This window comes from Pezoporus occidentalis, unplaced genomic scaffold, assembly GCF_034315485.1.
Source record: "Pezoporus occidentalis ecotype Australia unplaced genomic scaffold, CSIRO_AGI_Poc_V1 ctg63, whole genome shotgun sequence".
Classification (NCBI taxonomy): Eukaryota; Metazoa; Chordata; class Aves; order Psittaciformes; family Psittacidae; genus Pezoporus; species Pezoporus occidentalis.
The window spans coordinates 7944740-7957682 of record NW_026915977.1 but is presented as its reverse complement, the minus strand read 5'-3'; the positions used below and the strand labels follow the sequence as shown (position 1 = coordinate 7957682).

The 12943-nt window shown below is 48.4% G+C and overlaps 1 protein-coding gene across 8 annotated transcripts in view; it reads left to right on the top strand.

The window, feature by feature from the left end:
* ARHGEF9 (Cdc42 guanine nucleotide exchange factor 9) overlaps nucleotides 1–12943 on the top strand; it is a 190149-nt gene that overhangs the window by 65027 nt on the left and 112179 nt on the right. The window contains exon 1 of one of the 8 annotated variants that reach the window (XM_062640084.1): nucleotides 8666–8894. The exons of 5 other annotated variants lie outside the window; for them this stretch is intronic. In XM_062640084.1, the coding sequence (XP_062496068.1) occupies nucleotides 8748–8894 (147 nt within the window). In that variant the 5' untranslated portion in view covers nucleotides 8666–8747. Of the gene's footprint in view, nucleotides 1–8665; nucleotides 8895–9437; nucleotides 9662–12943 lie in introns of those variants that run through there. 2 more of the 8 variants (XM_062640085.1, XM_062640090.1) reach the window with 2 other exon arrangements.

Genomic DNA, 12943 nt, shown 5'->3' with positions numbered 1-12943 from the left:
GAGGAGGTCCATGTACACCTTTATTTTGTGAAAATCCAGAGTAAGCCACAATAGTCTGCTATTCTTGTAGATGGAATACAGGAAAACTTAAATGGCTGCCTCTGTAACTTATTTCTCATGCCACATTCTAAATGTGGTTGGAATTGTCAGTTTACAGGAATTAGAGTCTCAGAGGCATTAGGACACTCATCCCTCCTGACAACATCCCTTTCTAAGAACCTGTGCAGATTAGTTTGTAGCGTGGCTTTTTCCTGTGTTGAAGTTTAGAAGGATGAAAAGTCCTGTGTAGAATATATCTGTGCAACTTCAGTGACAAAAATGGCTAAGCACATTATATAAAAATAGCAAACTGCCTTCTTTAGGGACTGATACAGACTGCTCTGAGATAGCTAAGTAGACAAGTATATAGTAAAATATGGGTATATTTAGCACCCCAGAAGGCAGTAGATGATGTTCTGACTTAACGTCACATGGGCACTTGAAGTCTTTACTCTTTCTAATCCCCTGTACTCAGCAGTGATGTTGTGGCACATTTGGGACCTAATTACAAGTTTCACTGCCAATCAAAGTACCAAATGGCAGAGGATGGTTCTTGAGGGCAGAGGGTGGACCTGGTTGTTGTGATCATGAGTAGCTGGGAAGGAGATGCATGAAGAGGCCAGTACAGCTTAATGGGATTTGGATTAAATATAGTTAAATGAGATTTTGGCATAAATGTGTTTTTTAACATCTGCCTGTCCCACTGGTTCTCACAGGCATCTGCTTGGGTGAATGTATTCTGGTTTGCATCCACTTCAAAAGCCAGCACTTAAATGATTATGGTCATACAATGAGACTGATCTCTCAGAACCCCCAGGCAAGCTTGTCACAGTGAGTTAGCTCAGGAGCAGTGGTGGCTTGTGGGGAGCTCTGTTAACCTGCACCAGGAGAGGTCCAAGCAGGTTTTCCTTTGGGACGTTCTCTTCCTGGTTGTGCAGAGCTTCAGCCCTTCCCCACTTCAAACTCATCCTCTTTTTCCAAGACCCAGATACACTTCTGATTGGCATGTAAGCCTGGGAAAACAGCAAAGAATGTTTGTAAGCATTAGCTTTGAATCAAAACCACCAACTCGCTTGAAGAGCATCCCTCACCTTTCTCTTCCTTTCTCCCTTGCCTTTCATAAGAACATTTTTGCTGCTGTTGAGAGTATTCCTCCAGCATTTGTGCCCACACACATGGAGGGCTGATGTAATGATGCCTGTTACTGAGTGCGACTAAAAAAAGCAATGGTAGGGTTGTACTGCAGTTAGTGGAAAAGAGCTCTCTTGACCTGGTATTGCTGTGCTGCATTCCTTCCAAGAATGCTGTCCTTCTAAAAAAATACCTGTTTATTGAAAGTGAAGGCCATGTACCATACTGGTTATCCTTACAGGGTGGGTTGAGTGGCAGAAAGCTTATGTGAAAACAAGTCCCACCTCTCCTATAAATAGAGAAGCTGTGTAACCAAACCTGGGAACCTGATGTGTGGTACAGAGCTCAGTCTTTGGTGAGCTTTAAAATCCTCAAACAGTACTAGCACGAAGATGAGTATATTCAGAAGCAGTTTATTATGGATCTTTTTGTGTTACATCATCTCAAGTTATAGACTTGGGATGTCTCACCATTGCATGGTCAGACCTCCTCAGGGTGGCTTTTCTTTATGCCTCATGCTTTACTACAAGCATGCTGACATTGTAAGGTGTGAGCAGACCTGGCAGACTGACTGGTGTGGGATGACACGGTGAGAATAAGTGTGGAGTGGCTCTTGTATGTTCTTGGCAATGGAGCATTAACAACTTCTAGCCTCATGAAGTGGAATGTTATGGAGAAGAAAACTGAATGCACGTGAGTAAGTGACTGTGGAGCAATGACCCATCGGTGTGTAGTGAGAACAGGCTTAATTCTAGATACCAGCTTGTTGCATCCTGTTCCAAAGGATCCAGTACCTCACCTGCTGGGGTGACTGCTGGCTGCCTGGGGGTTTCAGGGAACAGAAGCTGGGACAAACTCCATTTGTTTCCAGGAATTGCAGGGTCATTTTCCACACTTAGTTTCTAAGCCTCCAGCCACTAGAGGGAGGGAATGCTACATATTTATGGCTCTGTATGTGTGTGGGGATGTGTGTTTAATGAAGAAATTGGTTTTCTACAGAAAGGCTTTCCAATCAGTGCTGTGGCTGGGTTTAACCCCTTTATTTAACTGTGGGTTTATAACTGCTCCTGAGATCTGACCTCTGTAGACTTGTGATGGTTTATGACTTGAGATGGTAAATGCTCTTGAAGATGTTAGATGATGCTTGTCTGTGTTTTACACCCTGTATTTGCTGTCGAGCATCCCTGCTGTGAAGTGGCTTCCATGGGGAGACCTCTGGCTCCTCCTGGATCTGCCTGTCTCCTCATGTTACTGCACACCCGGCTGCACTGATGCGACGTATCATAGCGTGTGGCAGAGTAGAAATGAAAGACATGGGAGCAGTGGGAGAGCAATACCCCTTCTCACTGCTTTCTTCCTGGCAAGGTAGAGACTCTTTGAGCCTATGGGCTGTTTCCTCTGCAATAATAAAACAAACCCAAGAGGGATCTCATTTCATTTGGATTTAAACCATTGAGTTAGTAATTATTGTAGGCAGATGAGTTTTAGTGATTTCAGAGGACACCAGCAAGGAGTTGTAGGTTTAGGGAAGTGAATGGGGATGGAAGTTGAAAGAAAGGCAGTGTGAGAAAGTGAATTTTGTATCCTTTTGTAAATGAAACAACTTTGAAACTTCCTTTTCAGATTGAGTTCAGTGGGGAAGAGCCATGGACTGGCTGTGTCAGTGACTTGGAGGAGTCTTGAGGAGTAGTCTGGGATGAATGTAGCACATTCAATGTGTTTGGAGAGCTGCAGCACTGTTTATCAGGTGAATTTACATCCCTCTGTGGATGGTGGGTGGGGAAGAGAGACTCTGTCTGCCTTCCTTTTGACTCCAGAGGGTGACTCAAGGCAGTGCTCTCTCAGGAGGGAAGCCTCATGGTGCTTTAGTAGCCTTAAGTATTGAAGGAGAGCTTCTCTCTGGGTAACTTTCCTGACTCTGAAAGTCAATAGGCCCAGTTAATAGAGGGACTCAACAAAGAGGTTTCCTTACGCTGAGCCGAGCTGCAGATGCTGCTGTAGCACAAGGAGCTCTTGTGGTGAGGTTGTAGCTTGTCCCAGCTGCTCCTTTCCCTGCTTGCTTCATCACCCAGCTGTGCCCTGCCTGCTGCAGCTGATGGCAGGCATGGGAGAGCAAAGGAGATGTGCAGGAGGGCACTAAAAACCTGGAGAGTGACCTGACCCAGGCACAAGAGACAAACATGCATGGGAGGACTGAACAGACATCTTCTAGAGAAGGTCAAAACACTCCTTGTTGTCCTGGGTGTCTGTTACTGGACACCCTGTGTTTGTAGGGCTGAGGTTCACTTGCTCCAGGAGCTGTCCCTACTCCAGTGTGTGCTCCTCTCTGCACACCTTGCTTGGCTGAGAGTCTCTTACTGTGTACTTGTAACTCAGATTAACTGAAGCCATGAAAACACAACTGTGAACTGAGTTGCTTAAGCTCAGCATCCACAGCCACAGGACATGGTATTTGTATTAAATAATAGAGCTAGAAGAGCAGTGAACAGATATAAAAGACTTCTCTGCATCACTCAGGACATTTTGATGATGAACTGTGGCCATAACCTAAATGTGACCTGCTCGTTAAGCCTTCACCTGCCTGATGAGAGGTCTTGGGAGAGCAGTCTACTCATCTTCTGCACATGTGTTGTTTAGTGAAAGCCAAGCTGTAAAATGTGTTCAAGCAACAATCCTTTGGACTTCAGTGGGAGCTCTGCCCTGGCTGGGTGACACTGTGACCGTCTCACCACTGGGAGTTATGCTGGTGCAGATGCCTCAGAGGGAGGAAAAGCATTTCTGCTCCAGGGTTTGGTGCATGTCTGTGGATATAGGACCAGGTTGGGATGCCTGGTCTGAAGGCACCCAGCTCCAGTGAGTTCCCCACGGGGTTTGGGAGAGAGTTTGAAGTTGCGTATGGGGAGGATTGTAAGAGCCCGTAGGAGATCAGACAAGGCCATGCCATGGGCCCTTGTGTCCTGCAAGGGAACATCCCTCCAGGCAAGAGGAAGGAGCACAGTTACAGGGCATATGTCTTTGCTAGTCCCTGCTGACCTTAGAATGCCTGAGTGCATCTATTGTTTCCCTGGAGATAGTCTCATGAATAGTAATACTAAGCTCTAGTTTTCTTAAAAATACTCTTTTTTTTGGCTACAGATCTCTAAGTACACAAACAAAATGAATTTCTATATGAGCATTGTGCTGCTTGTAAAGCCCTTTCTTTGTCAAATTCAGGTTTATGCCTTTTTTTAATCTCCATAGGATTTTCCCTGACTAAGCAGAACTAGGGCAGTGCTAGTGACAGATGGACATGGAGACTGATGCTGCAGAGCCTTGTACCAGGCTTGGGGATCTGAACTGGGATCTGAACTGGGGTGCTTTCCCCACCACCCAAGAGGTGCCTTTGACTGCAGGTTATGAATTCTTGCCTCTTAAGCAGAGGTCTTGGCAACAGAGCGTATTCCTTGGCAACAGACCACAGTGTTTTAATGAAATCAGGTGTGGGAGGGTGAAAATGCCACTGGTGGAAGAAGTTGCAAGAGATTAGCAAAGCAAATGGGCTGAGGCATGAGTCGTCCTCGTGGTGATGAAGATGGAGTAGTAAACAAGATGAAAACCATGGGGTAGCATGGCAGGGAGTGGGTCTGGAGGGAGGTGCAACAGGGCTTAGTGTTTGCTGCCTTACCAAGGCTACAGGACCGAAGGAAGGGGACGTCTGGGTGCCTGGGGGACCTCTGCTGTCAGCTCAACAGTTTACCTCGTAACAACCTGCTGTTAAAACAGGCAGACACACTGGGGCTTGCATCAGAGTTACAGTGTGTCTTCATCCCCTCAGAAATCAAAGCTGTCATTCTGTTAGTGAAATCAAACCGAGCAGCCTTCTGAGGAGAGTTGTGGGCAGCGTGGCTATGGCCATCCCATCCTCTACCTCCTTTGCCGTAGGAGCAAGCTACCCGTGATGCAGACCTCTGCCTGGAGCTAGGCTGGTGTCTGCTTGCTCTGACTGGCTAAATGTAATACCCTGACTAATGAATAATGCCAAATATACAGAATTAAATGAGAATCATAGAATAGCTGGGGTTGGAAAGGACCTTAAGATCATCCAGTTCCAACTAACTCTAGTTTGTGCTAGGGTATATGTGCATGTAGCTGGTTTGGACTGGAGAGGTGGTTTGGAGCAGACACACAAGTTTGGCCTCCCTGTTCTGTCCCTGTTGCTGTTTGGATGTGTAACCTTAGGCAAGTGAAGAGAAGACCTTAATGCCTCTGGTTTGCATCTGCAAGAGGGAGATCATCATCTTATCCCCTATCTGTGGTCAGCAGCAAGATCCCCACTGCTTACATCAGAGCAAAGGTTTTTATGCGCTTGTTCAAGTCCTATAATTTATGACTGAAACTATCTTAGTGTCAAAGTTGGTTCAGGAGGACACTTTTATCTGGAGCTTCTGAATATGTCATCTCCTATTAAAGAACAAACAAACTATCTTGTAATGTACCATAAATAATAATACTGCTTTGCAAGAGCCTGAAGCTCTGCATTATTGCTGTGCTAATCTGAGAGGCACTGGGCCATTATGCAAGTATTCCATAGGGTTTGAGGCTTTTTCCTGCAGGAAGGTACGTATTTCCTAGCTGTGTAGCGTGGCTGATTGGTTTATAAAGCCAGGCTGCATAATTCTTAGTAGAGGTTAGACAGATTCCCCTCCTTTCCCATTAATTAACCTGTAGGATTTGGTGCCTTTTCTTTGCACTTCAGTAGAGATAATGGCTGCAAGAACATATCTGTGCTCTCTAATACGTGATGAAGAACATCTGCAGTGAAATAACCATTGTGTGATGGGGCTCTCCAAAGAGCACTGCTGGGCTTCTGCTTGAATGAGGCTGGAATTTGGATAGGGAAGTGTCTGCTGGGGGATGTTCTCCAATGCCTGCAATCAGCATGGTGGCTGGGGAGGAGAGAGAGTGGGTGAAAAGCAAAGGAAGGGAAATGCCCTTGTGAAGGCAGCAGCAGGAGAGGAAGGGAAGCATCTCTCCCTCCCCTGCTGTGCCACATCTCTGAATGTGCCAAAGGTTTCCACATCCAGAGAGCAGTTTATAGCAGTATTCTTATGGTGGGATTAAAGAAAGAAGGCCTTGAAGATCTAAAGGAGATTTTAGTGGTGATACGGTAATACAGTACAGTCAAGAAAAGATTAGAGACAGGTAAAACCCTATAAGGCTGCTATGCTTCCTTTGCTGCTCTTGCAGGTTGCCAGAAAATGAGCCATCAAGTGCAAGATCCCAGAAGTAGGGATCTGCACCAAGGATTACCCTGCAATAATGCAGCATAGTAGTGAATAATTGTGGGAGAGCAGGGGGGATGTCTGCAGGTATTGGATCAGACAGTGGATTATCAGTGGGAATGTTGAAGTCTCAGGTGTATGCCTTACATGACTCCGAATATACTGGAGGAGGTACAGGATGGAGATGTCTTTCTGCCTTTTCAGCAGTGCGCTGTGATAGTGAATGTCCTTCTGCTCATACGCGTTTAACAGAGCCCAAAGTGGTGTCCCCCCAAAGGGAAGATGTACCCATCATCTGGCATGACCTTGTCTGCAGCCACATAGGATGGTCCCCTTGGGCTGCGAGCTCTGGGGTATCCCCTCTGCACGTAGCCAGTGGAGGGGTGGGGAAGGTACAGCTAAAAGGACCTTCTGTTACCTGCCTTAGTAGCTTTATGGAAATAGAGGGATTGCCTCCAGTTATTTCAAGCAATATTAAACTATTCACTATCATTCATAGCAGAAGTCACAGCTGAGTCCCAGGGCAGGAGCCTGCAGTGAAAACTCAGTGTAGGGAAAACACAGCTGGGTTCTTCCCGAGACTGTATGTGCCAGAGAGAATTGCTGGGCTGGGCAAGGTTGGATTTGAGTGCAGACTGACGCTGATGAAGGGATTTGGTTAATCTCTGGCCCTTGCTGCCTTTTGTCACCGTTGCAGAGAGCAAGAATGAACATGGCAACCTTTGGTTTACTTCTCAAATCAGCTTAGCATAAACAAGGGGCAGGAGGTGGAGCCTGAGGACATTCTCCTTATTGACAGGCCTCAGCAGAGCTGACAGCAGGAGGAGAGAAATCAGAGTAACTTCTGTTGGTGTGTAACAAGCCTCAACAAAAACTGTCCTCCTCCTCCTCCAGATTTGCTTCACAATTAGAGCAGTGGCGTGGGATGTGCCAGACAACTGCTCCCTCCATTTGCATTGCATTGCGAGGTTGAAGAGTGTAACTTTGATGTTAGTGGAGTTACTGGAATGATGCAGTGTGTATTTTAAAGATGATCTTGTGTGTAACAGTCTTTGTTATACTATTAGTGTGTGTGCTTGAGAGTAACACGTCTTTCACTTAGTATTTCCTTTAGAAAAATACATTTACCCTTCAGTTACAGATAACCTGATCATTGCTTTTATTTACAGGCCAACTTTCTGAAGGACACAATGCCCCATGCATTAGGGACGTGTGTCTGTCTGTCAGTTCTTCTGTCCCAGCTCTCCTCAACCCCTACAGCTTTTGAATGAGCTGGTGAAGTTGTAGTGGATCTGACTGACATCCAAACAGATGATGTACCCGTGAGCCCTGTGAAAACCAGGGCTGCAGAGATGTGTCATGTGCAGTGGGAGGCTGGGCCCACCTGGGGAGGAAGGCAGGAGCAGACCCAGGCTGATATCATTCCAGAATGGTTTTCAGAGGTGGGATTTTCAGACGAGAGTCCTCCTTTGGATGTGAGTAAGTTACCTGGGGTTTCTGTCACTTAACAGAGGAAACCTGGGCAGAATTCCAGAGTTGGATGTCTAGAAGGGTTTGGCTCCTGACTCTTTCTTCTGTTGACATCTCAGGGAATAATGATGGCTGTCAGTGCTGATCTAAAAGGTGACGGGATATGGCTTGATTTAACTAGAGCAGGCTACATGGGGCCCCAGCAGTGCAGAGATGCTGGGTAGCATCCCATCCCTTTGTCTGTCCTGTTTCTATAGATAAGTGAAGACACACGGGCTCTGCTTGCTCCGTGCAGGACCAGCAGAAAGCGGCAGTCACGAGGAGCTGCACAGTGCTTCCTGACTCACGATCTCCAGCTGCAGGGAAAATGTTGCCTCCTCTGGAGGTCGGAGCAGGAGATTCAAATGCATTCCTGCCCTTGAGGCAGGAGTGCATGGAGAAAACCCCATTCAAACACAACCCTAAATCCTCTGCAAATGTGTTAGAGGAGACTGTAGCTTCTCTGCGGGTTTTGCAGTAAAACTGGATCCTTATACAGGATAATCCAGCATAAGTGTGTCCTGGCTGCGGCTTCTCTACCCAGAGCAGGATGTCAGCCATTTCCCACATCTCCACGTTTTGTACCTGTGCTCTCCTGCCTCTCAAGCTCGCTGCATCAGCTGCCAGAGAGGAGATGCTGGTGGGGTGTTTTGGCTGTGTTCAGGTGTGTGTCAGTCCTTGCCATGGGCCGCCCCTTCCTGCGGGCAGTTGGCTCCAGCAGGATGGTAGAGGACTGCGGCGGCAGTGCAACAGCCTCTTGGAGTGACTTTGGCCAACTCCTTTCTGTCTCCATGTCTCCCCTGTAAGATGGGGAGAACCATGTCGACACACGTGTCCCAGCTGGAGGAACTGGGAGGATTCAGTCCTGTTTCCAGTTGGCTGTGCACATCCCATATGCTATCACCGCCTCTTCTAACCAGCGCCAGACAGACTCATCTCCTGTACCCCGGCGTGGTGGGTGGCCGTATGGATGATGAACGCTTAATGACTGTCTTGTCTTTCCTAACTGTGCAGGGGGCTGTTGTTTCCTTGCTCTGACCAGAAAGTCAGCAAAAGGCAAGGGGAGTGGGCAGGGGATTAAAGCTGTGTGGAGTGGAGCGCGACTGCTAGGGGGGGATAGCCCTGCGCTGGTGCAGCACTTTGCCGGGCTGGGGTTTTAGTTTCAGTGGGAAAGGGACTTTACCCTGCATGTGGAGAGCTGAGAGCACTTACTGCCCTTCCAGATTCAGCAAAATCCTCTGCCCCTGGAGGAGCATGGAGGCAGGTGCTGGCTCTGCACCTTGGGGAGTCCTGTAGCACTGGGGATGAGGGTGACCTACCACGGGCAGGGGTGTGCTAGGTCCCTGCAGGACCCTCCCCAAGTTCCTCTAGGTCCCCCCTTTCCTTCCCTTCCCTCCTGCAGAGTTTGGAAGCACGGGAAGGGGAAGGAACAGGACATCCCCCTCCCCACAAAGCCCTGGGTCTGTGACTGAAATAAGTAACTACAATCCAGGTAGTGAGGAGGCTGCTACTAACGTGCTGCTGACAGCACGGGATTGCCGGGCTGAGGGATGTCTGCCTGAACGCTCCAGGCTCGGGTGGGGGTGGGGGGCTTCTTTTTTTTTCCTGCCAGCCCTCACCAGGCAGTAGGGATTTTTTTTCCCTTCCCCTCTCTGATAATAAGGACATCCTCAGAAGCAAGATGCAGTGGCTAAGGGATGGATCAGGAATGGTGAGTTCAGGTAGCTATGTCTTTTTCTTTTCCTCTTATTGCAGTACTTTGCCAGGGAAATAAGCCTCCGTCCTATCTCCTGACTCCTCCTTTACTCCCTGTCCTTGAAACCATTGATCACTCTGTAGCCATTTTATGGACTCGGCATTCCCAAACTGCTGAGCAAAAGAGGGATTTTAAAGGAAAGGAAGGAGGGTGTGCATGGCTGGGGCGTGGGAGGGGGGAGCGGCGCTGGCAGGCGCTGGGCAAGGGGGCTCCAGAGGGTGAACCCGTGGGTTTGGGGGGGGGGGGGGGGGGGGAAAAAAGGGTTTTCCAGGTGCTTGCGTGTGGGATGTGTGGGGTGAGAGCTGGGGACAAGGAAGGCAGGGAGAGGAGCAGCAGAGCGGGGCTGCGGGCGGGCGGCCGCCGCTGGGACCTGTCAGATCTGCCCCTTCTGAGGATGATGAGTTGCGGTGCGGGGGGAGCCGGAGCGTCGCTGCCTTTGCTTGCATCAGACTGTAAAACACTCCTCTGAAGTGTGGAGGCTTCAGGAGAGCAGTTGAAACAGTGACAGCTCTGCTTAATAAAGGAAAACGCTGCCAGTTTGCAGCGGTGCCTGGAGCACAGCCCCGAGGGGCTGTGTCTGCCTGGGGGAGCAGCGGGAAGTTCCCCCATCGCAGCAAGGGTCCCTCATTCTCCATCAGAAACTTCCCTGTGAAGAGATGAGGTTGTTCTTGAGATCCTCCTCCCCACTGTCCCTCCTTGCTCAGCTCTGCTTTGCAATGGCATTTCCCTCTGCTTTCCCCTCTCCGTGCCGGGTTTTGCGGGGGTTTTAGTTTTACCCTTCCCTGGGCTCATTCCATCCCAGCGGGAGCCTCCGGGCATCCCTGCGGGCTGGTCCTGCCTCCGGTGCCGGGCGGCATCAGTGTCACCTGGCTCAGCCCCGTGTTCGGGCTCCTTTGGGGCACGCGGCAGATGTTGCTGGCAGCAGGGATGCTTTGGAGAAGCAATCGCTGCCCGCTCTCTGCTGATGCCCAGCTGCCAGCTCTGTGGCGCCCTGCGCAGCTCACTCCTGCCCTCATCCCCTTTTCCACACTTCCACAAGCAGGAACTTTGCGGTTTATGCCTCGGAAGGACTGAAGCTAGTGCTTGGAAGCAAATGTGGGGGTGCAGGCAGCAGCTTGCAGCACATGGTGAATGTGTGTAGGGTCCTGTTTAAGGCTTGTCTGCACCCAACAAGAGTCTGGGGGGGTTTCTGCCTCCTCCCACCCGCTGAGCATCCAGGCTTTCCTTCCCCCCGCCCCACACACCAGCACTTCTCCCCTCTCCGCCAGTGCCTAAGCACCACAAATCGCCTCTCACCCGTTCGCCCATTTACATTGTCAGAGATGTCTGTACTGACAGAAAAGTGGGGATGGAAAGTGGCTCTTTCATCCTTTTTCCTTTCCTCCTGGGTGACTGCTGAGCTCCGGTGGCAGGGGAGGGATGTGGTGCAGAGCAAACTGCTTTTCTAACTGACATAGCACAAGACTTGACACTTTCTCACCCTCTTATCTTTCCAGCTTCCTTTCTTGCTGCTGGCAATAAGGGAGATTTTGTTATTTTGTTCCGATTAGCCTAATCTTCGCCTCTTTTTAAAGAGAATTTGTAGTGGTTGCTGAATAGCCCGTAATTCAGAACATCTGGGGGGGGGGGGGGGGGGACCTGCAATGATTGATTTTTGAAGCAGGTTCTACCCAGGAATTTCCCAGTATTGCTCCTTCTAATAAGGGAAAAATAAAAGAGAGGGTAGTGGCTTCTGTATTTTATAGAGCAGAAGTTGAGGATGCTTGGTGTATCTCGGGATCATCTGGAAATAAGGGAAAAAACAATGACAAAACAAAGTAAAACCGAGCCAAATAACTTAAATGCAGCAGAGATCTTTGCAGTCACTTGTGAGAGAGGAGCCTAGTTCCCTGGGGATGGAGGCTGCGGTCCAGGGATCCGATGGGCGTGCAGAGCTCCTGCTGGATGTGCTGCCAAGCCAAGGTCCTGGCCACGCCTGGTCCCTGCAAATCCTGCTCTCTCTTTGCAAGACAAGGCAGCCTGGTCCAGCTGGCCTGGCCAAATGCCAGCGCAGAGAGCTCTGTTCCATCTAGTGCACATTTTGTCTCCTGTTCCCATTGGTAAGTTGCTTTAATTCATAGTACTTAAAATGTTGGATCATATTGGTGTACGCTGCTATACAAATGAGTTACTCCACACCAGAAGTAGCTGCATTTCAGCAAGTCAGTGTGAATATTACCATCTTAGTCTACTGGCTGGAATGTGCTATGGGAATACAAAATGGCTCAGTTTACTCCCAAGTGGGGGGTCGGATCTGTTCACACACATTAAGCTGCTGCCATGCAGTGAGGGACCTTTGCCTTTCATCTGGGCCAGTTTTCACAAGCACTGAGCCTCTACTGTGGATTTTCAGCTGTCTTTTTTCATTCTGATACTCTTTTCTGTGTATCAAGTAGAGATCAGGAATATAAATGCATTTTAGAGCACCCTTGGACATTGTTCTACTCGGGCACTTTGGTCTAAACCTGGATTTTAGACTGATTGTTCCCAAATTCTGCATAGCACTGGTTTATTCAAAGTGCTGTTTTCTGTTGTTCTCAGTACTGGGCTGGGTTAAAGGATCAGACCTGCTCCCTTTCAGAGTTAATCATCTCTAAGAAGCATGTCACTTATGCTTTACGAGTGATAGTACCTTTTGTTTTCCTGGCAGATGGCTCTTTATTTCTAAACCAGCCCCTTAAACCTACTATTATTCCATAATATTAAGCTGTCGGGGCTTCTTTTTTTGCTCCTTTGCATATGTTGCTTTCTGTTTCTTAAACAATTAATCTTTGCCAATTACGCTGGCATCCCAGGAGGGTATTTTCCATGCTTCATTGGTACTAAGTTGCTAAACTCCTCTAATATCTGTTTCTAACCTAGAAAGATGAAACTAATTGTCATTGGTCGTGATGAGGATAAATCTACACATCTGACGGGCATTGGGAGCACGATGATTATTTTGTTAGGCGTTCCTCGCAGAAAGTATTGATCCAGCACGATAATTAAATGAGTTGGTTCAAATCATGCTTAAATACAGCCTTTTCTGGAGTGCTTTTTTTTCTGACAAGGGCATAGTTTTTCCCCAAGCCTTTGGCCTGTGGTACAGGAGAGACAAGTGTACATCTTCCTTGGTATTTCTCACATGGGGTCTGCTTCTGGTCTTAATGCTGTGCCTGTGAAAGGTAAAGTGAGCGCAGCCATTGGCTTCAATAGACATAGAGCCCCA